Source organism: Halictus rubicundus, chromosome 14, assembly GCF_050948215.1.
Source record: "Halictus rubicundus isolate RS-2024b chromosome 14, iyHalRubi1_principal, whole genome shotgun sequence".
Lineage (NCBI taxonomy): Eukaryota > Metazoa > Arthropoda > Insecta > Hymenoptera > Halictidae > Halictus > Halictus rubicundus.
Genome location: NC_135162.1, coordinates 4,313,059 through 4,340,217, shown reverse-complemented (window position 1 = coordinate 4,340,217; position 27,159 = coordinate 4,313,059). Strand labels below are relative to the sequence as shown.

The 27,159-nt window shown below is 41.0% G+C and overlaps 2 protein-coding genes and 1 long non-coding RNA gene across 14 annotated transcripts in view; 1 reads left to right on the top strand and 2 right to left on the bottom strand.

Annotated features, from left to right (window-relative positions):
* Positions 1–965: 965 nt before the first annotated feature.
* Positions 966–13,281, bottom strand: LOC143360914 (sortilin-related receptor). Of its 3 annotated transcripts, XR_013083371.1 has the most exons (11): positions 12,859–13,280; positions 11,087–11,362; positions 10,841–11,002; positions 10,482–10,745; positions 10,124–10,392; positions 5,776–10,046; positions 5,367–5,629; positions 4,670–5,147; positions 4,354–4,560; positions 4,163–4,274; positions 966–3,019 (listed from the first exon to the last, which is right to left on the bottom strand). XR_013083371.1 is itself a non-coding variant. In XM_076800107.1 (10 exons), exons 1-10 carry the CDS (start codon positions 13,126–13,128, stop codon positions 4,213–4,215), a joined length of 6,519 nt encoding a protein of 2,172 aa, XP_076656222.1. In that variant the 5' UTR covers positions 13,129–13,281; the 3' UTR covers positions 966–4,212. The 3 variants fall into 3 exon arrangements, 2 of the variants coding, with proteins under 2 accessions (XP_076656222.1, XP_076656221.1); XM_076800107.1 differs by having other exon boundaries at positions 966–4,274; positions 10,124–10,389; positions 12,859–13,281; XM_076800106.1 differs by having other exon boundaries at positions 966–4,274; positions 12,859–13,278.
* Positions 13,282–13,493: 212 nt separating this feature from the next.
* Positions 13,494–15,789, top strand: LOC143360935 (uncharacterized). 3 transcript variants are annotated; one of them, XR_013083377.1, is made up of 2 exons: positions 13,494–14,175; positions 14,877–15,789. It is a non-coding gene; the product is annotated as an uncharacterized LOC143360935 (long non-coding RNA). The 3 variants fall into 3 exon arrangements; XR_013083378.1 differs by having other exon boundaries at positions 14,429–15,789; XR_013083379.1 differs by having other exon boundaries at positions 14,156–14,286; positions 14,429–15,789.
* Beta-spec (spectrin beta chain) overlaps positions 14,919–27,159 on the bottom strand; it is a 67,069-nt gene continuing 54,828 nt past the window's right edge. For 4 of the 8 annotated variants that reach the window (XM_076800094.1, XM_076800096.1, XM_076800095.1 and 1 more), the window contains 4 exons: positions 25,746–25,901; positions 24,864–25,131; positions 22,765–22,947; positions 14,919–17,834 (listed from right to left, as the gene is read on the bottom strand). In XM_076800094.1, coding sequence (XP_076656209.1) covers positions 17,831–17,834; positions 22,765–22,947; positions 24,864–25,131; positions 25,746–25,901 — 611 coding nt within the window. In that variant the 3' untranslated portion in view covers positions 14,919–17,830. The remainder of the gene's footprint in view (positions 17,835–22,764; positions 22,948–24,863; positions 25,132–25,745; positions 25,902–27,159) is intronic. The other 4 variants (XM_076800097.1, XM_076800100.1, XM_076800099.1 and 1 more) reach the window with 1 other exon arrangement.

Here is a 27,159-nt window from a genome sequence, read left to right as displayed (position 1 = left end):
TAGTGTGGACTCAGTTTTGCTCCTTACTGTAGAGACCATGCAATTTCGTTTGCTGCCTAAATTCACTCTGAGGAGTGTACGAAGGGGATGCACAATGATCACGATTATATGTTCCTATCTATCTGTTTCCGCATTAGGCTCGGTATTTGATTGCAAAGTTTGCAGCCAAAATTCCATGCCAAATTGAGGCCAAACCTTGGCTTCGTTATAGAGGGCAGGTCGGTCGCACTAAGACCGGACCTAACCTTGCTCTAAGAGCAAATATTGAGCAAAATCGGTGTAAACCTTTCTGTAGAAGGGAAAACGGAATTAATTGATTGAAAATACGTGAAACTTCAAATTATATAATTTAGAAGTTTAAATAACATTCCGTTTTCCCTGCTACAACAAGGTTCACTCCGATTTTGCCCAATATACTCTTACTTAGAGCAATGGTAGGTCCGCTCCTAAGACTTCGTGCAATCGACCTGCCCTCTATAACGAAGCGAAGGTTTGGTCTCAATTTGGTATGGAATTTTGCCTGCAAACTTTGCACTCAAATTCCGATCCACCTGTATTGGCATTTGTCTAGGCATTTGTCGACAAGCTTTGGTGCCAAATTCATACAAAATAGGGACCAAATTCTGCTCCATTTTTGGTACCACATGGACAAGCCTTTTGCTCGCAAAGTATGATGCAAACATTGCGCAAAATTTGCTCGAAACAGCATTTGGCTAACTGGGTAAAAAAGAACAGCGGAGCTTCTTGGTCCCTCACGGGGCAGTGGGGATAGTTCTGAGACTTTTATCGGCTAGATATTTGGGACCTATATCGAGTAAAGACTTTCCGAAACGTTTCGCTAGCATTGGCAGCGAGCTTAGAGTAATGGCGTGTCTTCGACCCCTACGGTAAAGCTAAGAAAATGAATTTCTTGGTCCAAAAATAGAAATGACAATTCTCTCTCCTCCCATCGAGAACAAACTGACTTTCACTGGTGCCTTAATTTCATTTATTTACACGCAAATATATTATATGCATACGTTATGTATATTTATATATTATGTATATATCACTGTTATATTGCTATAACCCTTGAGATTTACACGTACAAGCTACGCTCTCGTCGACGCAAACTGCTTCGAAGTTGTCCGAGTCCGACATTCTCCAGTGCCTTTTCTCCTCCACTTCTATATCCTACCGTACTTCGTTCGTGTAACAATATCGTGTTGACAATGCGTGAATCGATTCGCACCGGTAATCCCAAGGACGTTTTAATCTCGGGACAATGATCAGACAGTAGCGATTTTTTGAAAAAAAAGAAGTAATATCAAACGGTTAAAAACGCTAATAGTAGGATAACGAAAACATGGCAGTATAAAGTTAAAAAAGAAAGAGGAAGAGAGTACACGGCGTTTCCTGTCTACAATCGCGCGCCACACTGTGAACCAGAGTTCTAGCTTGCTCTTTCTCTCTGTCTCGTCCCTTTAGCATACGTTGAAAAATCGGCGGTGAAGATAGATAGCGAGATTGTAGATGCGGAACGGCGTGCACGATAATTAAAGCTGAGCCTGTTAACCGAGGAGTACGAGCACACTCGTCGTTTGTATTCACGTGGTATCTTTTCCGATGATCTCTAGTTTCCGTATTTATTCACTTAAAATTATTCGCAATCGATCGATGCAATCGACCGATCGTCGTGATCGTCAGAGTAACAGAGTAAATTATATTATATCGTAATCTTGCGGGACGAATATCGCTTTGGATCGACACCACAACCCTTCGAACGTGTCCGTGCGAATGTCCACTGTCGAGAAGTCCATCGATTCACCGGTTGAATATTCGTTCCCTCGATGATATATCTCTCTCTCTCTCTCTCTCTCTCTCTCTCTCTCTCTCTCTCTCTCTCTCTCTCTCTCTTTCTCCCTCGCGAGAGATTAAACCGTAGTTTTATAGTCTTCAAACAAACCCCGATGAAACACTACTCGACGCTTCCTCGGATGACGAATAACCTTTCCCTGTCTGCCAATCGAACAATTCAAGCGAAAGAATGAGATAGACACCGCGCGTCGTCTCGATACATTCAATTCGACGGCCGAGTCTAGCTGCTCGTGAAATCGAATCGCATAGAAACATGTTCCCAGGCTGTTTGACGGACACCTGAAGAGAGAAATTTTCAGCGTTGCACGACGACGCGAACACACCATACACCTCGGGCACCGACTATTTACATCCGCAGGTTGTTCCTTAATACGTCGACCGCCATATCAACGAAATCCAACACCCAGTCAACGGGCTAAAACACAGTTTCGCGGAGCTCATTTTCCCCCGCGAAGCCGAGTCGCTATACGTAAAAACTGCATTGTGATACATTTGGTCTTGTTGCGTTCTCGAGTTACGAATATACTAGCCTAATTACCCTCTGTGGGATATAGCAGTATCGGCTGGCTCGAATCAATGTTTGCCCTGTAACACAACTCTGGCGACTTGATTGAAAATTTGCTCGCGTAGAACGAAATTCGTCTAAAAGTTTAAACTCTAAACCAACGATAAAAGTAAATCGATTTTTTGGTATCTCAATACCGCTGTAACCCCTTTTCAAACGAGACCAAACCTAATCCGGAAAATTGAGTAGAGCGTAAGATGGCGGTCAGTACATCGATCCGAAACAAACGATGACAAAGATCGATTCAGGATTCAAAATGGACTGTCGCTTCTGAACTCCGCGGTTTCTAATACGCGCATTTCTTCTGTTTTCGAATCCCGAATTGATCTTGTATCACTAACCACGCATTGTGAAATACCCTGTCTAATAAATCCAGAATACAGATTCCAGAGTGGAACTCTTCGAATAACGGCGCTGTTAAAAATACAATTTCTCTCTCTCTCTCTCTCTCTCTCTTCCTTTACAAAAAGTTGATGTTCCAATCCGCTTCTTGTTAGCTTATCCAAACACAGCTCTCTCTCTCTCTCGTATTATGCAGAAACACTTGGGCCTAACGGAACCTTCGACCGTCACCGTGCAAAGCTTCGTGTACCCTTCCTAAAAAAAGTATAGATAAGCTCCATCCGCTTACGTTTGTTTCTGTTTATAAATGTGTGTTCTTGTTAAGTTTCTCATAAAAAACGTTTTATTACAAATGCAATTAAAAGAGGCAAAGTTGGTATCAAATGTTTTCGTCGACTTTGGTCAGGTAAAAAAAAACTCATGCCCATTTTCTGTTGTCTCCGTTCGAAAACGTGAAACCGATTTCGGCTGACTCTCCGCTCTTCGAAGAATGTTCCCGGCGCATTGACAATGAAAGAATCTTTTATCGGAGGATCAATGATCGATTGATCCTGTCCGTATTTTGCGAACTCATGTGAACGTCATTGTTACGCATGGCATCTTGGAAATGCTTCTAGTTTTCCGCAGTTCGGTACAAAATATTTACTATATGTACAGATTGTTCTCTCACTGTCTTTCTCTCTCACTCTCTTTTCATACGACTTTTACATATATATCAACAGGTTCCCGCCATCCCCGCGGGCCATCATAAACGACGTGAACCTAACTGTTTCCGTATACTAATCGATATATCATGTACACTTACACCACTGCTCAAACATTTGGAACACCCTTCGCCTTCCTACATGACTCGATCTCGAATGACTCAGTCTTACATGACTTGGTCTTAAATTAAGGTAATTGATATTACCGTGATCACACGTCCCGGGCGATCGCTAAACAGCTCGCGTATCGTTAGAACCGGTGTATTCGGCGGATTTCGTATTGCCGGTAAAAAAAAAAACAAGTAGAAGATTTTTGGTCTGGCTGTAACTATGATCTTTTCAAGGATTGAAAGATACCCCAATGTTCTGAGCGATAGCGTATAGAATTATGCCTCTATAAAACAAAAAGGAGGTCGGCGATACGGAAAAGCTTCCATGTAAGTGCTCTAAGCAGCCTGTCTAATCGAACTGTAACTTACTAATATTAGTGAAGTGTGTCAGTCTTGAGCCACTTTCATAAAAGCTTCAAACATGTATGCGCAGGGCTTACCTACACGTATATACATACATATAGTTATATACACATATATATGTATATACTCGAAGTTATTCGTAATTAATAGTAGTGTCTTGGCACATTTCTCCTAACACGTAAATATTATATTCATGTACGTATATATGTGTTTCACTTTACCCGATGTGTGTTCTCTGTGTGATTGTGTAATTTAGTTGTGGACGTTGGACTTATGCTATCACCAATGGTTCGTCATCGGAAAAGCCTCGAATCACGGGGCTATCTTCCTCCTCTGAAAGAAAGAGGGACCATCATTGAATCGCGTACTTACGCGACGTATAAACATTAAAAATACTCCGAGAAATGCTAACCCAAACCATCGGTAGTTCCTGGGAAGGTTGCTTGCCCGCGTCTCGTGTCGTAATGGCTGTTGGCGAACTGCGTGAAACTGTTCGACAGTTTTTTGTGTCTCACTACAAAGTATGCCAACGCGGATCCCAGAGCGACGATCAACAAACAGATTGGTACAGCGAAAGACACGATGCTGTTCGTGCTCATCGTGACCGGTAACGCCGATTCTGAAACAGATTGCACATGGTCATCGGTTTCACACGTAGTTGTCTAATATACCGGTCTGCACCCTCTTAAAAACGATTTTGAATCATTTGCAACCATAAAGACGATTACCATTTGTGGTTCGAACGCTGACGACCTCGCTCAGATGACTTCGATGGCCTTCGTTGGTGACCAAACGCACGGCGAAACTATAAATTACATTCGGCTTGACATCCGTGTACTTGTACGGCGGCTGATGAACCTTGAAGACCTTAGCAGCGGACTCGTTCATTTTGTTCGAGCCTTCCACCACCAGAATTTCATAGGAGCATAGAGTGCAGTTCATACTTTTGTACAGCTCGTGCTCCTCCCAAAATAGAACGTACTCTGATCTTTCGGGAACGACTAGCAGCTGATGGGGAGACGGTATCCTCTTAGCCGCGTAAATTACCATCCGACTCGGCATTGCATTTTCAACGTCCGTTGCAATAACGATACTGTACTTGCCGCCGTAGCTTATGGAGTTGAACGTGTGATTCAGTTTCGAGTCGGTCGTCGGCGGCAGAGTTACGACGAAATGCTTGTTCAACGTCATCTCTGTCACAGTAATCTGGAGAGGAGACAACAACGATACACCCGTATTAATGATCGTTGAAACCAACGAATACAAACTGATACGTCCACATGTACATATGTATGTATGTATAGACGTACATATGTATTGTTATGGAACTGGTTACAGTTAAGTGATTCGCTCTGTATACAATGTATATTGGGACGGCTAACAATCGAAGAAACATTAAGATATTATTAGAGCGATAGAGCTCACCGTGTATGCGATAGGCGTATCGATTTTGCGACAACTGGCACACCAGAAAATGGATATGGTACCGTCTTTGACGGACGCAACTCGGACATGCTTTGGCGGTGCCTGCGGATTGAAATTCGTAAAGAAGGCACGCGAGACGCTCAAAGGACCAGCACTATAATCTCCGTCAACTCCAACAATAACTCCAACCGCAAACTCGTAGTCCTCGCAAGGATCCAAACCGTCGATTGTCGCGTACAAGTTTGTCGTGATCAGTGGTGGTTCTGTAAAATTATAGTATAAAAATGTGTTTTGCAGGAAGCGATTCTGTGCGTTACACTGACAATGAGAGACCAAAATGAGAACAAAATCAGTACAAAAGGAAAGGAATGAAAAGTGAAGAGCGAAGAGTCGAAGATTAGTAGCTTACTGTCGAAATGCATATGCATCTTCGAATGATAAACAGCGTAGAGCCATTTAGTCTTCTCCGCGGACCGAGGCGGGTTCCAACGCAATTCCGCGGCGATTTTCGGACGGGGTAACAAGCGTGCTACGAAACCGTGAACAAATGGCAATTGTTTGCCCTCCGTGGTAGCGGATATGGTGGCCGATCTTCCGGTATTCTTCTTGGTGAACGCCCTAACTTCGAAATTGTATTCGACACCGGGCGACAGCCTGGTGACCTCGACATTGCTCTTCGAGGTGACGATCCTTGGTAGTTCCGGGTAGGATCTGTTGGTCGATTTGAACCTGACGAAATACTCCTCGACATTCTTGATCGGTTTCCAGCTCAACGACACGGAATGATTGGTGGTCCCTGTCACGGTGATATTTTCGATGTCGTCGATGTTGATAGACCCGTCGAAGATCAAGCTGGCCACGTTCGAGGAAGCCGATTCGTGATCCTCGTTCTTAGCTATCACCCAGAACGAATAATTCTTGCCCGATTCGAACACCATGTCTATCACCGCCGACGTTTTCGCTTTGTAGAACCGTACAGGTGGTATCGGCGGCGCCACGAACAATTCGTACCCGATGATAGGTCCGTTGGGATGCATAGGCGGTAGCCAGTGCAGTTCCACTCGATTTCCGATGCCCTGCTTTGCGGTGAGATATCGCGGTTCGGACGGTACGCCTTTCCCAGTAGTAACAATCAGGTATTTCGCCGGTGGGAACACAGTGGACTGTCCCTTCAATCTGACGTAGACAGTGACTTTGTAATGGGTGTACGGTTTCAAGCCGTTGAACTGATAGGTCATCTCCTCGATCCATTTGCTGGAATTGGTCCAGTTGGCGGGTGGGTCTACGTTCGCGATGGATGGCAGAAATTCGAAGGTAACGTTGGAAGGAACCGGCATCCACCAGAACAAGAAGAGGCTCGTGGGGCTGACCGAACGTTCGTCGACGCCCATCACGAGAACTTGGTAGACGCGGGAGCTGTTCTTCTCGCAGTTGCTCTCGTCGAAACCGTCCACGCAGTCCTGCTTGCCGTCGCAGTAAGCGGAAAGCGGGATGCAATTGATCTCATCGCAAGGGAACAAGCCGGTGTAGCAAGAAGGTGTTGCCGCCGGGCTGGAGCGTGTCTCGGGTGTGCAGCCTAATTCGTCGGTGGCGTCCGGACAATCGTCCACGCCATTGCAAACGTCTTTGATGGGTATACAGGCGCCGTCCATGCGACACTTGAACTGACCCTCGTGACAAGAACCCTGCTCCTCGACGCAGTAACGTTCGTCCTCGCCGGAGTCGCAATCTTTCGAGCCGTCGCAGATCCAGGAATTCGGTATGCAATCGCCGTTCAAACATTGGAACCAGTTCTCCCTGCAGCCTTTCGACTCGATGGTAGCCACCGTGGTGAAGGGGAGTGTGTCATCATCGTGCTCCCCGCAAACGACCTCGTCGGAATTGTCGCCGCAGTCGTCGACACCGTCGCATTTCCACCAGTGCGGCACGCATTTGTTGTTGTCGCACATGAACATCCAATCGTTGCAGGGGCTGCTGGGCAGCATCGGGTTCAACGGCGCCGCTGGTCGAGTGGTGACGGTGCAGTTGACCTCGTCCGAGCCGTCGGGACAGTCTTTGTCGCCATCGCAGACGAACGATTTGTAGATACACCTCTGGCTGCCGTTGAACGAATTACAGGTAAACTGCCAGCTGTGGCAGTTGACGGTAGTGCAATCCTTCTCGTCCATCAGGTCGTCGCAGTCGGCCTCGCCGTCGCATCTCCACACGGCCGGTATGCAAGTCTCATCCTTCTCGCAGAGCACCTCGTCGGACCTGCAAGTATTCCGCGCCACTTCTCCCGTGCCGCTCTTGCATAGCTTCTCGTCCGAGAAGTCCTGGCAGTCGTTCTCGCCATCGCACACCCATTTCTGCGATATGCATCGGCCACCGTCGCATCTGAACTGATGCTCCGTACAGGTGGAATAAGTGCAGTGCTTCTCGTCCGTGCCGTCCCTGCAGTCCTTGTCTATGTCGCAGACCCAGGCATGGGAGATGCATTTCGTGTTGTTGTCGCATGTGAAGTTCGGGAAGCAGGTCTTCTGGGGACAGTTGAGCTCGTCGGAACGGTCGCCGCAATCGTTCTCGCCGTCGCAGTGCCAGAACGCGGGTATGCAGACGTCGTTGTTGCAAGCGAACTGGTTCGCCGAGCATGTACTGGCTACCCGCGGGCACGTGTTGTTCGCATACGGGATGGCGCCCTCCGGGCACCTGCAGTTGCCGTCTATCATCACCATACCGTCCGGACAGAGGCAGGAGAAACCGTTGTTCGGCGCTCCCACGCAAATGTGCGAGCAATTGTTATTGCTCGCGCAAGCGTTCGTCCCGTGTTGAATGCTGTGAGCGAACACCTTCAGATCCATCAAACCGGACAGCACGTCCATGACGGGGGAAATGCCCAAACCGTGATCCTTGTCCGCGACGAATATCTTCGACTCCTTCCAATCATCCCAGTACATGTTGTCCTTGAACACCGCGACAGCGAACGGATGCGACACCCGACTGTTCTGCGATATCACCTTCTTGAACTTTTTCCCGTCGAAGTCGCTCGAACCGATGTAATCCTGTCTAGCATCCACCCAGTAGATCCTCTCGGCTATGTGATCGATCGTTATACCGTTCGGCCATTCGACGGTTGGCTCGACGAATAATCGTTTGACCGCGGACCCGTCGAGATTAGCCCTAGATACGGAGGCGTTACCCGGGGCCCAATCAGTCCAAAACATGTACCCGTTCATCGGGTGAACAGCGATACCTCTCGGCTTTTGAAGGTTGTTAGGCCCGAGAACCGTTCTTCGCATCCTTCCCATAGTGGATATGTCCGTTCTGATCACTTGGATTCTCATCTTGACGCCGTCCACGTAGTACAACAGATTCGACACCCAGTCGAACGCCATTCCCTCGATGGAACTCAGATCGGTTTCGACCAGAATTTCAGGGGCGTTCGTGCCATTGAAGCATTGTCTGCCGATCGTGTCGTTCACGATATCCGCCCAGTACAGGCAATTATTCCTCATATCGAAATCGATGGCTATCACGTTCTTCAAGTCGTGGACCGGCAACTTCTCCAGTTTCTCCTCTGTCAGGTCGATGCGCGATATGTGTTCCCGTTGCGCAACCAGTAAGAACTGCGGCACCTCTCCCATGGGACACGGGATCGAGTCCGGTTCGAAATTTCTCGACAACCCGTCGACACACTCGTCGTCCGATATCTTCACGTAGCCCTTGGTTCGAGAGTAAAACTCGCCCGGTTTGCAAGTACTCGGTATAGCGTACGGATCGTACCACGCCATGGCCTTGTTGCGGATGCACGTGTACGGCTGGGCCTCTCGTACAAACCCGAAGTCGCATTGATAGTCCCTGGCTTCGCATTGGCACGAAACCGTTTGCACCGGTTGAGTATGATCCAGGCCGATATAACAATTCGCCCGTGTGGCTCTCCTCCGGAAAACTTCCTTTCGTCCTAGTATGCACGACTCTACTCTGTCTCGGTTCACCGGAAACCAGTATTTGAAGTCTTCCTCGACGCAATCTCTCGTAAACACTTTTAGCAAGTCGACCTTGATGATAAGCCACTGGTGTTGTCCGACATCCGAACCGAACATCGTGAACACAGTCGTGTTCTCCCCCGGTTCTGTCATCAACCCGTACACCCTCAACATTTTCCCGTTGAACGTGTGCGACTGCCAAGTCTCGCCTTCGTCCACAGAATAAGAAAGATCTTTCGTTTCGCCGTGCGACTTGAAATACTTCACGGCTACCAATAAACCACCGTGGTCACCCATGTTGAAGAAGTAATAGTCTCGAAGGACTTGCTTCCATGTCAAACCAGCGTCTCTGGACACATAGAGAGCCGGGTGACCCTTCAGATGTTGTCCTATCACACCGGTGGCCATTATAATGCCCGGTGCCGACTTCGAACTCATGATAGATACCGATCTGGTCACGGGATACAGCTGGCTGAAACGTTGACTCAAGTGCAACGAACAACCTTCGTAACAGTGAATATGGAATCCTTCGTAGTTCACTGTAGGTGTTTTGATGGGATTCCATGTTGATCCATGGTCGAACGTTATCAACGACACTAAATGTTCCGGTCCGATTGTGCCTGATTTCGGTGTTCCGTTTACTTGCGATGCTATGTAGATACCGCGGAGACCCTCAACCTTGTACAGATCGGTGAACGTTTCGTCGGCTACATCACTGAAATAATATTAAGAATAAATAATATTAAGAATATTAAGAATAATAGAATTCCTATTGACCAAAAGAATACCTACTTCAACCAACTGTCTTTCCAAGTACTGTTCGGGAAAAAGGTAAGAATTCCTTCAAGAGATAACGTGAACATTGCCTTTTCCTCGTCTATTACTTCCGACACATAAAGGTTTACTAGAGTTTCATTGTGAGCAACCGTGACAAAGACTCTGTTGTGCGAAACGTCGACGATGTGGTAATTCTTCCGAGGTAAGTTCGTGCTAAATTCAGCCTTCACGAAACTGTTGTTCTTCAGAGACACATAAAGATCCAGATTCTCTGTTTCATTCTGCTGCAAAATAAAGTACAACGATATTCGCAAGACCGAATAGAATATGAAACAATGTATATTCAAATAAGTATAATAAACATATACTGTACCTTTTTATCTTTCGATGTTGCAAATCTATAATCACCTCTTATTTGAAAATCTTCAACGTTTCCTATCACAAGAGGCAATACCTTTAAACCAGAATCTGTATCATTTTTGACATACTGATAAAAATCTGTCCATTCCACGACGTTGTTCGATCCAGAGGCCTCCATTCGTTCGATCACCAAAGAAGTTGAGGGCGACCAAAAGAATGCTTTCACGTAGTGGTAAATTGTCGTCCAAGTGAATCCCATATTTGTCGACAACCACAACTGAATGAAGACACGATTACGTTTGTATTGTAGAACGATAACGTGCGCGTTTACGCTCGTAGAGAAGACGAATAATTAAAGATCAAAGATATTACTTTGCGTTGGGAATGAGTTTTGTCCAGAGCAAGAAATACTTCAGGATCTATTTCGGAAAAGGAAATTTCACTCGGATGAAACGGTAGTTCAACTCTCTGAATGTATACTCCATTGTTGGGTGTAAGGAAAAGTAAGCTGTTTGTACTATCCACAAAAACACACTGAAAGAGACAGTATATTTATGTAATTAATGCTTTGATTATATACGATGGTAATGTCGAAATACTCGTTATACAGAAACTTACGTATGTGTAATATTTTGGATGATTCATGAATTTGTCTAAAGTTGCATAAGGTGCGTTCTCATCGTCAGATATTCGAAAGAATTCAGTTTTGTTCACAAATGTATCTCCATAATCGTAACTTATATAGACAGCACTGGGATTGCTGGACACGTAGAGCTTGTTTAACTGAAGTCTCATCATAGGTGTACTATCCCTTGCTAGGCATATTATTACGTTAGATCCCTCCCCAACCCAGTGCACCATCAATTGTTGATGCGAATCGTTTAAAGCATTTATCTGTAAAGAAAAACGTTTTACCATGACCAAAACTAGCTATACTTGTTGTTTATCGAAAGTTATCAATCATAATACAGATAAGAACATATCAATAATAATCATTTTATCAGAACAAAGTAGAAAATATACGTCTTACCATTCCTTTGTCAATCTATAGTTGTACGTGCACAAAAATAAACTGTAAGTAATTTGCAAGGAGAAAAAGAGTTGTTTTATCAAGAATAAACATACAGATGTAACAGATGATTCATACTAGTTTACATTTCATGGAAAAATTATGACTTCACGTTCAATGGAATTACCGATGAATATGCATGTAGCACGAGTGACCGATCTACAAATCATTTGCAGAGCACAAAAATACATATAAGATATTGTTCTTTTCTGGTAATGTCATAATTATTCATAATTCGTTATAATTTATTAAAACTACTTATATCAGAGAAACGCATCTGTTGCATCGACTTTTGAAACAAGTATCCGCATTACAACAAAACATATATACATATAATTTATTTCATTGGTATAAGCATGAACATACTGCCACACGCTTCTTTGTTATCACTCTGTAAGAGAGTAGCTGTCTATGTGTAACTTGGCATTTTATTGTGTGCTCAGGGGCACCTTCCTATATGACTAATTGTCATGTATCGCCATGTCGTCATAATATTATTTTAGAAATATTACACGCCTACACAAGAGGAATCCAGAAAAAAAAAGATAAAAATAATGTCGCCTACCGGTTACAACACGGATCCAAAATTGAAATCGCAATTTTGCGATTGAATTTAACGGGGATCAAGACCAAACCTTTACGAAAACTATCTTCATCCCTCGCGGATGTTTTTATCAAAATTTGTCTTTATCGAAGACGGAAATATATTCGAAATTTGTACCAAGACGATAATGCGCGTAGCGATGAAAACATTGCCGATATCGCTAACTGTTACCGCAGCCGCTACATCTCAAAATAAATTGAGCTGTGGCGCATCGTCGATAAGTAACAACGTAGATATCGTTTGACCATCCAATCCCGTTCGCGTTCGAAACCGCGAAAGAAAAAGGGATAAAAGTAATATAAAAGGAATTACATAGATAGATAGATAGATAGAGAAAAAGGAAAAAACATGCTGATCGGAAAATAAAGGACTATTCAAAGCGGTTACTGACCTCTGCGTGTCAATAACAGAACGAGTATGACGCTATGGTGCGTTTCGTCAAGATTGATTAAATTTAGTCCGGAAGGGACATAATATGGCAATTACAGGCTCCTATGGTCGGCGCACAAAGAGCCGTGTTTGCGAGCCGGCCTTGTTGGCTGGCATATGAAATTCTGAAAATTCTGATATCTCGCGCGAACACAAGTCCACGAGCAAAGATAACGCGACAAAAACAAAATGCAAATTATGCGGGAAACTGGTTAATGGCATTTCCGCTCGTAGAGGTTGTTCGGTCCGGTTAGCCTGTACGCGATACCGACCAGCATGACTGCGTACCTTCGTTACAATGTTCGGGTTATTAGTCGATTGTGCTGGAGGGACTTCCCTGCGGCTCCGACTCGATGACGTTTCGCTGGCATCATCGTACAAATCCTCGTCCCGGTTAATGACAAGTGGCTGTCTGCCCCCGGAGAAACGGTCCTCCTCCGTGATGTGGAGCGTGGTCGCTTTGTCACCGAATCTCAGTCCATCATTCGAACTTGTTAGTAGTATCAAATGTAAAATAACCGCGGAATAACGAAAGGCCGAACTCGTCCGACCGGCCATCTTGCTCAGACTGACTTTCTTTAATCACCATTTACGCATATATATGCGCACATACATACATAAGCTGTTCTAACAGTTCCCATTGGCTCTCGCGAGGGCGCCATTTCAACTATGGTCGAACAAGTTGTATTATTAGTCTACGATTGATTATATCCACAAAAAAAAAAATAGAGCACCGATTGATAAATAGTAATCGATTCAATCTCAACCAGGAGTTCGTTTTTCTTTAGGGCGTTTCAACGCACAATCAAAGTTCTTGTAGACTGCCCGCAGGTAGAGATATTCAATGGTAAAGAATTATACGTGTATCTATACTATTTACATATTCTGGTCAATCTAGTTTTTCTATCTACTTTGTGTAAGAATTCATTGAAATTTTATCAAAGTATTTATAAGGACTTTCCGATCACCATATGCAGAGAGTGCGTTTCCATGGAACGTTCCACGAATTGGACTGCATCCTCAAACAATATGGATACTTATACCAGCTGATTAAGACGGTAGACTATTCCGAATGAAATTGATTCTTCGATTTGATAACGTAATCGCGGTTTTCTAAAAGACTCTATCACTGATTAAGCCTCTCGACGAGCCTGTACGTTCACAGGCAACGTTACACGACGATTTCTTTCCTTTTCACGCCATCAGTGGACCAGCGCGCGTATTATACTTTGCATGTTCTTGTATGCGTGTGCACTGTCACTGGAACAGTGTACGATGATTAATATTGCAATAATTGTGAACGTACAGAAAACTCGCAGCTGTTAACAAGAGCCGACATGCATAAAATAAGTATTTGACCACTCGTTTCCTTCTGTATAACAACGTATGTGTCATGTATCTCGAATGTGTTGCGCCATCTGCGGCAAAATTGTGTAAACAAGACTTATTACGAAATATTAATTGGTGACTAGTTTATCAGCTTTTTTATAGATGGCGCCACAGCACGTAAAAACTTACTTTATCTTGATCTTTAATTCAATTTAATTAAAAACATCACGATCAATCATTTTTTTCCAAATATTTAACGCATACTTTGCTGTTTACGTATATACCGATCGTTGTCATTGAATGTCCCATCATAATACTATGCATCATGCATTGTAAACAACATTCTTCGGAGCCTTGTTTTTACGCTCAGTTTAGATCATTTTAAAGGTAATTTTCTGGTAGTTCGTAAAATTTATAATGTTAAAGATCAACATTAAAGTTTTCTATTGACTCTTGTCATGAAATGCATTAGACTCGCAAACACAGTATTTTCATGCAAATTGTGAAATTTGGAAACATTTTTTGAGAGAAATGATACGCACTGTACGGTTTCAAAATGAATTTAAAAGCAGCTTATACAGCCTTTTATGCAAACAACTTTGAAACAATATTGAGACTTGTCGTAATAGTTTCAAAAAACATTCGCTACAAAGTATAACTCTGAAATGGCATGAGTCACAACGGCCTTGCATGTATAATTATCGACGTAGTAGCCAATAGAAAAGAATCTTCGTGATAAAATTGAAAATCGTCGTTGGGGGAGTAAGTACTTTAATGGCGGCTCTTGAATGCAACAATAAAACTACATTAGATAATGGGTTTCATTTCCTGGCGACACGAGCAGGTTTCACTCGTATTGCGTCACGTATAAAACAGTATACGATGAAAATATATATTTAAAAGAAAGAACACGAACACGCTGTTTTGAAAAAAGTCTATTATTATCGAAAATGCTGTAACGTCGAATATTTTTTTAGGACTTGCGGAAGGGATTATTCCGTACATGAATTACCATCGGCTGGTTTCACAATCATCATATATTATCTATTATAATAATTTTTATTCCTTATAATTTACTGATCTTCATTTATATTTATATATATTTATATATAAAACACATAGCTATGAAATATCAAGTTGTGTAGTGTAGCAATGCGACTCCGAAATATTAAAAAAAAATATTCACTAAATGCACATGCATTAAATTAAGAAATAAAGCGAACGTGTTAAGACAATTTTTGATTAGAGATTGTTGTTGCCATCTTTCCTTATTGTTTCTTCGTCCTTCATCTCTAGGCATACTGTTTTAACTCGTGGTTATATATATATATAAGTATGTAAAAATCAGTGAAGCACGCACGATCAATGATTAAAAAACATGAGGTATTCTATTATAAAATCGTATTCTCGAAATTCGTTCATTGAAAAGACCCATTATCAATTGCGGATTTTTATGCAAATATAGACCCCATACTCTGTAGAAATTCAAAACGAACCGATGTTGCTTTACTTTCCTAACTGTTCCGTGCAACTCTCAAATAAAACAAACAGCCGATGTAAATTTATCAAAATTCTACCGTACAGCCCCTTAAAAATTTCCCTCGTAAATATGCATAAAGATCCGCTGTTTAATTATTATCGATTAAAAAAGTAAAACAAAGATGCATTCCAAGGCATGGAACAAGTCGACAACAAGTTGCTCGAGTCGCATTGAGATGGAGCGATAGAACGGGAACGAGCTTTCATCGAGAGTTAATCGTTAAAAAGTCTTTGCTGAGGAAATGCAATTCTTTCTCAAAACCTCGCATTAGATCCAGCTCTTACATGCTACGTAAAACAAAAAGGAAAAAAAAACGAGTTCGATAAATATTTAATAGAGACAAAAAAGAAGGAGAAGTTAACAATCGCGCGAGTCTTAAACGCGAACGGTTCAGTTAGTATCAAGCGGGACGCATCAAGTGGAATCAATTACAGTCTACTACTTGTTGAGAGCACAGAAAGACACGCGCGCGCGCGCGCATGCTCGCACTTGATAATAACTGCGCCGCACACAGAGAAATCTAAAGAACAATTAAAACATCACACTCTCTCTTTCTCTCTCTCTCTCTTTCTCTCTCTCTCTTTCTCTCTTTCTCTTTCTCTGTTTTTTTAATTCCATAGAATGTCCTGCAATTTTTTTTCGGGATCGTGTAAGAGGTTGTTCTTTTAATTATTACACAGTGTGTTCCATTCTTTATAATTCTCCAATGCGTTTCTCCCTTAGGGCGCAGCATATATTTAACAATTTGTTAAAAGCTAATTCATATTTATATATATATATATAATATTTATATATTTATTTATATATTTATATATCATGTCCCAAGTTAGTGTGCTTCTTATAAACATATATGGCAGTCATCGAAACGCAAACGCAAATCGTTTGCAGGAACACGCGAAATCAGAGTACAATAGGGTCATGCAGAACGTATTGCTTGGAAAACGAAAAGAACACGGATTCCAACTTGTTCTTCGCTTATGCGAGATGAAACGAGTAAACAATTGTAAACTAGAAGATTGTATTCTCGTGATAAATGTTCATCTATCAGGTTGCCGTGTAAATAAAAATATTTCTGTGTCTGCGTAAAAGAAACGAAAACATCGAATACACAAACTTGGCCTGTCAAAAGTATAATAATTAAGTATGTGCGCAAATATGATCATGAACGGCACCGTGTTCAATCAACGAGTTACTTTTCTGTAGTAAATAAACTTTAACAGTTGCAATAAGGTTCTGAAAGCAAGCTACCTTCGAAGCAACATTTAACATCTTCCCTTTGGTAATATCAGCCGATACACTGTTCAAAATGGAGGATCACTGGCATATTTTAATGGCTTAATAGGAGTATTTCTTAGACTTTGTTCCCCATTTTGAGCAAAGTACTCGCAATCGGAGAAACATTGCTACACATGTGCACGTCGCGCTTTTGCTTGCAATTGTTAAGAATATTTCCAACACCGGTAAGATAAAAATTATTTGTATAAGCCTGTGCCGCCAAGCGTTTACCTTCTTGGCCGTACACAGACTGTCAGAAATAACATTTATCTTTATTGTTCCACTAAAAATATTAGCGTCGTCAGTTGAAAGCAAAAGATTAGAAGCGTACAAATAGTTTTTCCTGTTGCCGCTGAGTTTCCAATAGGAGGAGCCATGGGAAGACTAACTTTCAGTTCAGCTTGCAGAATACGTCTTCACGGCAACCTGTATGTAGCGTCGATACTCGTTTTCGTTTTTCGATTAAAAAAAATTACCACCGATGATATTCTACCATAGTGTCGTGTCAAACATCAGAACAATTATTAAGTTCATTCCAAACAAGTCACGCATGTACAATGATAAGGCTCGAAAAGAAAAAAAGGAACCGAAACTCCTAACGTGTGGAATAAACATTTTGTCGATCGATTCGAGTGAATGTAGACGCTCAATCACGCTAACATGGGACATACCGAGTGTGTCACTTTCCTCAACTAGCGATATATTGCAAGGTGTCCAAAAATTCCTTGAAGAACTAAAAATGCGAATTAGACTTCGAGAATGGCCTACACGCGTGTGAAGTGTGTGTTTTAACACATACAGACAGCTGATTCTTTAAATATATTTCTCTATATTTTCCTTTCTTTCTTTCTTTCTTTCTTTCTATTATCCCGTGGCTGACAGTAGTCGAGATGTAGGCGTTTCGTGAAACGACTTGGTTTTAGCAAGGGTCTTCCTTCGATTTTTTTTTGCTTTTTTTTTATTTTTTAATTCAGCGAAACACCATCGTTGGCCGTGTATCGTGTGTTTCCTAAACTGTTATGTTAACGTTGCTTTAACCACGCAGAGCGACGAAACATTTCTTTGTTTAAACGTGTGTTGTGCTGAGCGGCTTATACCGAACTTCACTGCTCCAGTTTAGCTGAAAAATTGGCAAACAAAACGAACGTTAAATCAAAAACTGTAATGCACTCTGGTATACTGGGATTGTTGGAAATACATGTATATCGGTATATTCCTGTCTAATCCAAGAGTTGGAACGATTTTGAAAATAATCGTAAAATTAAAGCTGCCATGAGTAAATGTGTACAGGAATAAATATATTTTTATAGATTAATTTGTGAAGTTTCTAGTCAAATGGAAATGAGGACAAACAATAGACCATGGTAATATAAACGATTTCCAACTCGTGGTTTAAACGCTATACACGTATAATGGTAGTGTAAATTTTCGTTACTCTTTGATGAGGCATAGAGCAGTACAATTGTAAAGCCATGTATCTACCAAGGGAACAAAAAGCAACTCGCTGGTTACTGTTGCTCGTTTTCCTACATGTTCCTGAATGTTCGTTTGGTGGATGCATAACTCAATATGCTATACTACTGCTTACTGTCTAATGAGAACAAACTCAATGGTTTTCTATAATACTTTCGTGTCTGTTTCCAGCTAATGAAAGCACAGGTTGTTCTGTGCACTTCAATTCTTCCAGCTGACCGTTCAACTATTTTTCATTACTCAAACAAGGATAACGATGCTCTAGCCTCTTTAGAAATTTTGGCTAATGTATTCAGCGAAAGTTGTGTGAGATTTCCACTAGGGAAAACAGTATGGCCCATTCGAGTCCTTATTCCCTTCGTCGTGAGAACTTTCAACAAAGTTTCTCATTACTTTGTCGCCGTGAAGTGTATTCTTTTCAAATTATAATGAGAATCGTACAAAAACTTAACATTCTGCGATGGATATTTATATTTTCATTGATTTGATAATTAGATTGGAGTGGCTCGAGTGGACCATTCTGATCGCGAGGAAAACATTTCTACGTCTGAAAATATATATCTTTCAATGCTTTTCTAAACCAATGCTATAATACTATTCGGCTCATAGTCCGATAAGGGCGTACGGATGCTACACACAAATCTGGACAATTAAAATATAATAATATATGCATAAGTCACAGCTCCGTCTTTAAGAGCTGCATTGGCTGCTGGGTGTACGCGTAGATAAAGTTCTGTACCTTTGCTAGAAAAGAGGCAACAAAGTCTTACAGTCTTACAAAACCCAGGAGAGATTTCTTTAACAGCAAAGAAGCGTGAACAAATGAACTGGTAAATGGTAATGAATAAGCATTGATAAAAGGATGGCCGCAATAATGATAATCCAACAATAATATACACAATCATGTTTGCAAATATAGTCTACGCATATAGTAATAATATACATGGCATTACCCCTGGCAATAAGTATTGTACCGATTAGAAAATCTATTCATCTATTAACACTTTGACTGCCAAACTAGAAACCTCAAATATTCCATAAAATCAAAGTAAGTTATTTAATGAAATAAAAATTGAAAAGAATTAAATGTATGATATTGAGTAGTCCTCCAACTTTCTTGAATTTGACAGATCCTAATCAAATTAGGCACAATGAATATATTAACGTAAAAATTCATTTTAAAACCTGGACAAATAATTCCGTCACCCACATATGGGTGACATGGCAGTCAACGTGTTAAACATTTCGAAAAATTTCTGTCCAATCTTTGCGTACAGATCAGATAGAAATATTTAAATAAAAACACAATCGAATGATATTACACTTTTTGCCAGAGCTAGTACTAGGCGAACGAAAGAAACGTTTCACGAAAGCAATGAAAAATGCGAATAAAAAGCGCCTGGTGAACTGAGATGTTGGATAACATGTGACACGTTGAAATGATTATGTTTCATATATATGTATATATGCAAGGTGAATCACTCCAGCTCATCATCTCGAATAGATCATTCTCGCATCGGCGGAAATCATTTAAAAATGAATTTTGCAATAAATCTTACGAAACATTGGGACCGTTTTGAAATGTAATCTTTCACTCGTTTCAGTGACTTTTTCTGTACAAAAGTAAGAATATCAGTTCGACAGAAAGAACGTTACAGAACATATATTTTTAAAGCTGGAGCAGAATCGACCCATATGTTTTATGCTCGAAGATGATAAAGTTGTAGAAACGTTTGGAAATGTTTTGTCGCTGAAGCACAAGTAGTATATTAGGCAATACAGTCACCCATCTCGCTATTCGTTGTTCTCCTGTCACGGAATCTAACGAAACTGTAACTATTTTTCAACGATCGGTGATTCCGACTTGGGAGTTTGCCCCTGATGCATCGAGTTTCACAGCGACCGATACAAGTTTCATTAAGTGACATCAAGAAGATTTATACTCCATATGGAAATGCGTATCCACTAAGTTCTAGAACTTTCAAACGTGTAATATTAGAATCTCAGAACATTGGAACACGTAGCTTTCATAATAATAAATTTAACATTCAATTCATTACGCCCCTCACCATCTTTTGCTCATTAATTCCTACTTGCTTCCTTATCTCCATAGAACGAACACATCCACGACAAGCAAAGTAAAAATTTACTTTACTTTGCTCGGAAGCTTAGAGTCTTTAGAATACTTTCGTTAAGCGTAATTCTTAATTCCACTACGGTTTACGATGACTTAGTCATTGCAAAATCTAAAGGCTAAAGATATATGCGTGTACAGAGCATTCCAGAATTTTGTTTACCAAATTATGGGCGTTATCTCGTGCAAACAATAATAAGAAACGATTTGTTGCACGACTAACTTTAATCGCTCAGAGATCATAGTTAGCGAAATATCATTTTGAGATTTTAAATAACACTTCTCTCTTAGGCTTGACGATTGTACGCTCACAATTTGACCAACTAAATCCCAAGACACCCTCCGCACGCATATAAACTCAAGTATAGGAATTGTAGGGTAGTTCTATGCGAGCTACACGTAACGGATAACGAAATATGACTGTAACCAGCGACTCCAAATGTTTTACAGAGATCAAAGGAGTTTTTGACGCGCATATGAAACACATTAAGCACATCCAATGTTCTCCTGTTCAGAAGAACCTCGATAATCATTCCGCATTCACAATTGGAAGAACATTCCTCTTGGTACTTATCGTGATATGCTAATCATAATGAATAAACAGAAGAAGAAAAAAATATATATGTGTAAAGAAAAATGAAAAAAAAAACAATCGGAAGTACGATGATTAATCAATGAATCGTGCAATGGTAAGACGGTGAATGATCTAGGATTTGTTGTGCGACTCACCGCAATCACTAAATGTTGTTCCAATTGTGTGTACTGTTTTCGTTACGTTCATTGGTTTCACTTTCTACTTTTTGGCTTTTCTAAAATATGATAAATGCAACATGATCGAATGAAAATGGACGTCTGTCAGGCGCTGGCCGCGTGATGACAATGACTGGCAAGGCACCTCGAGTCTCTCGATCCGAAATTTCTCATTTCGTTTTTCTCAATGCTCCGAGGTGATCACCTGCCACTCCTTTTGAAGATGATTCAATCATATTCAAAAGAAAGTAACTTCATGGAATATGTATACACCTACACCATCGAACGTACATCGTTACGCGCAAGGAAAAATGTACAATAACGAGATCACCGGTTTGAATCCAACTTCTTCTGGCGGACACGCATTCGTACCGTCTATACTCTACAGGGTGTCCCCAAAATGTTGTATTTCCTCGGAAGGGATAATTCCTGAGGTCATTTGAAGAAACTTTTTCCTTTGAGAAAATGTGCTTCGCGGCTTTGTTAAGGAGTTATTAACAAAACATACGGACCAATCAGGGCGCGGCTACAATGGACGGATTCCGGCTCGTCCAATGCCAACACCACGCTCACCGAGGCCTGTCGTAGCCACGCCCTGATTGATCCGTCTTTTTCGTTAATAACTCCTTAACGAAGCCGCGGAGAATATTTTCGCAAAGGAAAAAATTACTTCAAATGACATCAGGAGTCAACCTTTTCAAGGAAGTGCAACATTTTTGGGACATCCTGTATACGAATACGTGTTGGATTTTACTTTTACTCTAGATCCACAGGTGACGCCGTCATTGCGATTTCTCCCTGTTGGCCTTCAAATATTTATATATATATATACGTATATATACACAATCAGATAGGTAAACCAATTAGATCACTGGGCAATCGATACAAATAGGACACAGTTTAATCCAAGTCAACATACAGCGTTACCCTGTAAATGTACCTTTACACGGCGTCCCAAAACGAGCAATTAACAATAATCACGTTAACAATTTGCCAGTGACAGTGCTCTTGCGAAAGAAATGGCTAATGACAGACGATGATGTTAACATAAGATACAGCATGTACAAGCCACTTGGATGATTCTTGCCATCCGGACCTGGATGATGAGAGTACGGACAGGGTTGGCAAGAATCATCGGAGCACTGTGTACAGTGAGCGGATCCTTGCTGTGTCAGCAACTTTAGTTTTCGTGAATCGAAACGTGACTGCGAGCGATTTCTATGAAAAGGTGATCTATTTTAAAGATCAAGTAGACTGCATACAGGATATACAGATCTGTACCACGTTCTAGCTTGTCAGATAGGTATCGGATTCGTAATCAGAGAAACAGAAATTTGATTCAACTCCGGTGTGTCACCGAGCTGGAGTAAATATATGTTCTTACATTTCAATTTTGGAAATCTCTAATCACTTGCTCTGTCAAGGATCACTCTTGGATGCTGCACAAGGAGAATGAGTGAACTCATGAGTATTATATATGAGAGTGCTCGAGCCGCAAGATGAACAATGAGAAACAATAATATATGTCAGGGCAAAGCATGTGGACAAAAGATGCTCCGTTTCCGTCTCGCGTTTCCCAAGTCTCGTTACTTTGCATGATATGTTGCCGTTATCGTCAGATATACCATAGAAGAACACGCGGGGGGGATACACCTCGACACACCCTTCCGGATACTTCTATCTCTGAACTCACTTTTTCTTGAGAGTGAAGAAACTACGTCGCTTGGTCTCGGCTTGCGTTGGCGCGGGCAAGGTGTGCGCCCTGGATGTGCCTGCGCCCGATGCGCCCTGCGCCGATTGGTTCAATGCTGTCACCCATTCGTTCATCTCGGTGTCGTCTTTGGCCTGGAACAGGAAGTCCGATCCGCTTTGCGACCTGCAAACCGTCCATTTAACCATCAGTCAAATCTTCTATCCATTCCATCTTTCTCCAACGCTAGTACAGTGACTCACGAAAGTATTTGAACACTTACCATGAAATACTTTATTTTTATTATAATAAGTATATTATACAATACTTACACAATTATTATTAACATTGTAAATTGGTATGACTCTCTAGATTATACAGGTCAAGTTTCAAGTGTGTCGAAAGATGTATACAATAGTTATGAATTATTTCTTACAAACATAAACTTTACTGATGCCACAAAAGTATTTGAACAGGTAACTTTTAAAGCTTTAATATTTAGTGGGTCCACCTTTGGCACGAATAACATGTTGTAAGCGAGTATGTATACTAACTTTTCTGTAATACTCGGAGATATAGAGTTCCACACTTCGAGTATTTTTTCTTTTAAACTTGCCTTGGATGATATATTAAATTTTTTTAGTCTTTTTCCTATTATTGCCCATAGATGTTCAATCGTGTTAATATCGGGGCTTTGTGGTGGTGTGACCAACATGTGGGGGGTATTGTATATGATCCATTCCTTAACGATTCATGCAGTGTGTTTAGGATCATTATCCTGCTGAAAGTAAAAGTGTTCGTATATACCCAATTTTCTTGCACTTTCTTTTAAATTTTCTTGTAAAATGTTCAGATATTTGTATTTATCCATTATTCCTTCTATGAAGACCAAATTCCTGGTATCACCAGCTGACATGCACCCCCAGAACATAATTGAACCGTCCACATGTTTTACCGTAGCACGCAAGCTTTTCACTTCCATTTCAATATTTGCTTGTCTCCAAACAAAACTGCGCCCGTCCGATCCAAAAACGTGAAATTTCGATTTATCTGAAAAGATTACTTTATTCCAGAATGCGTTATTTTTACTAATAAATTCCTTGGCGAATTTTAATCTCTTTTTCTTATTAATATCACTAATGTACGGCTTCTTTCTAGGAACCCTGGCATGATAATCATTTTCACCTAGCACTCTTCTACATAATTCTCGATTTACATCTTTCTTGAAGTAATCTCTAACTATCGTTGCAAGTTCTGTAGCAGAAATCTTTGGATTTTTTTTTATTTCACCGATCAAAGCTCTTTCTTCTTTCTCTTACTTATTTCCTTATTTCCTTATTTACTTATTTCACCATACGTCTTTCCTTCGTTGCGCCACTTCACAATTCATTTTCTCTCATTTTCAGGAATTTCAAATGTTTTGGGACACATGTTCAATAGAATATTTCACCATGAATGCTAGACTATGACTGGCGCACGTAGAACAACTAACAACAGTGAATGTTTACATTCAGTGCATGAAAAACTTTGTTTCCTTTCATCCTTAGAGCTCATTTCTGTGTGTTCAAATACTTTTGTGGCATAAGCAAACTCTATGTTTGTAAGAAATAATTCATAACTATGGTATAAATCTTTCGATTCACTTGAAACTTGACCTGTATAATCTAGAGAGTCATACCTATTTATAATGTTAATAATATTTCTGTAAGTATTGTATAATATACTTATTATAATAAATAAAGTATTTCATGGTAAGTGTTCAAATACTTTCGTGAGTCACTGTACACCGAGAATCGTACTATGTATAGGAGAACGTTTTTCTTTTTTTTTTACTTCCCTCAGATAGAAAATACAGAAGTTAGAATTGGCTAGTCCTTTTCACTGAACAGTCTTCGCAGATCTACTCTTGATATTTTTCTTTGAACATTGCAGCGGAAATTCTTTTGATTCACCCTACTTATCACGATTCTAGCCAAGTCAAAATATTACCCAATCCATGTTTGGTGACTACATTGAAAGTCAGCTTCTCGATCCAACGCTATTGTCAATCCAAAGGAGCTAAGCCTAGACTAGAGCTTCTCCTAACTATCCGGAGGACTTACTTTACTCGGAAGACATGTTTCTTCTTAGTATAATCGTTCGCCACGGTTATGGTAGCGCCCCTGAGATCAAGAGGAGCTTCTCCTTTATGCGACTGGTCAGGCGCAGCCTTGTACGACTTCTGGTCCGTGTAGGCGAACAAACTCTGTCCGCGGACTACCATGTACACCTTGTGCCAGGACCGGTTCGACGCTTTCTTCGTTGTGTTCTCCCATTCGTGCTTTCGTTGCAATACGCCTTCGAATTCGTCGTCGGTGGGACTTCGTTGTTCTGAAAAAATGAAATACACCTTGAAACGACTGTGCGCCATTGTGGTTCGTGTCATAGCTACTTCGCGATACAGACACGCACACGGTTGAACGTGTGCGATCGACAAGAAACTTTGAACAGGAAGAGAGAATATCATAGTTACCGGACACGTTAGAAGGATGCTGAATGCAGTTCAAATACCAAACAAACATACAGTTCGGATTAGTAGGATGCAACTAGACTTATCGTTAATATTAGTATATACCCTAAGTATTTTGTTAGTCTTTTATATAGGTTCCTTTTGGTAAAGTAACAAAAAAGGAAAAAAAAACAGAACAAAAGAAGAAGAAGAGAATATCGCAGAGATGCTGAAAATAAAAGGATTAGTTGATCGGTTGTTTGGCCCCGTTCTAAGGCGAGGTTCCTTCGAGACACCCTACACCTGTGTGACACAAAGAACTTGGTCGATGACAAGAATATATATGTGTGTTCTACAGACGTGTTAATCTCGACTATTGTCGGCGTTGTTTTTTTCTTTTTTTTTTCTGTGGACAGACGAAGCGGTGGGTGTTACGATTGAGAGGCCAGGCGCAGAAAGTAGGAACTGTCCAGAAATCGGTAGGTTGATTGCTTACCGGATATGCTGTGTTCATCGTCACTCACACCACTGCGATCTAAACTCGGTGACTTGGCCGATTTTCTCCAACGGAAGCTCCTGAACGGCGATTTGCTGCGACTACGTTCCTTACGTCTTAATGTACCAGACTCGGAACCGCTTCCACCTTTCGGAGCTTTCAAACGATACACGCAACACACACGTCATTATTAGCTACTTACTCTCGCCTCTCGTCATCTTTCGACTTAATTTTTGGGGGACAGTGTGTTTGTTTGTTTGTTGGTTTACTTGTTTGTTTGTTTACTTGTTTGTCTGTCTGTTTATTTATTCATTTGTTTTCCAACCGCTACCATGGCACTCTACCGGAACTCTCGAAGTTCTTACGCAGGACCACAACGCCTAATTGCTATTTACATACACAGCATGCTCATGCGGGACTACAAGACCTCTGCGACCATTCTTAGGGCAGGGAACTATAGGGTAACGCACAGTGGGCCAAAAGCGCCAAAACGTGGCCAAAACAGGAAGGAGTACTTCAATTTAGTTCAAAATTGATACTCATAGGTTTCTCGGGTCGCTGATTATAAATCTGATGTCAAAATTACAAAAAACAAAATGGCGGATTCAATATGGCGGATGCGTAACCAAAGAAATTATTGGACTTTCTTAAAAATTGGTATTCCCATGTTTTTCGGGCCGGCGAATATGAATCTGATGTAAAAATTACAAAAAACAAAATGGTGGATGCACAACCAAAAAAATGATTGGACTTCCTTGAAAATTGGTATTCCCATGTTTTTTCGGGCCGGCGAATATGAATCTGATGTAAAAATTACAAAAAACAAAATGGCGGATGCACAACCAAAAAAATGATTGGACTTCCTTGAAAATTGGTATTCCCATGTTTTTTCGGGCCGGCGAATATGAATCTGATGTAAAAATTACAAAAAACAAAATGGCGGATTCAATATGGCGGATGCGTAACCAAAAAAATTATTGGACTTTCTTAAAAATTGGTATTCCCATGTTTTTCGCGCCGGCGAATATGAATCTGATGTAAAAATTACAAAAAACAAAATGGCGGATGCGTAACCAAAAAAATGATTGAACTTCCTTGAAAATTAGTATTCCCATATTTTTCGGGCCGGCGAATATGAATCTGATGTCAAAATTACAAAAAACAAAAATAAAATTTTTTTTAAACAATAAAAAAATTATTATTAAAAAAGAAATTTTTGTATCAGAAAACTCTATAAGTGGAACCATACAATGCTTATTTAACAAATTTTATTATAACTTCTAAATTTCTCGAGAAAACATGCTTGTAACTAGTATTTACCATGACTACCTCTGCGTCACAAAAATGGATCGCATTACGAAAGGGGCAGTTTTGAGCAACTACTTTTTCAAAATAATGTTAAATAATAGTGTCT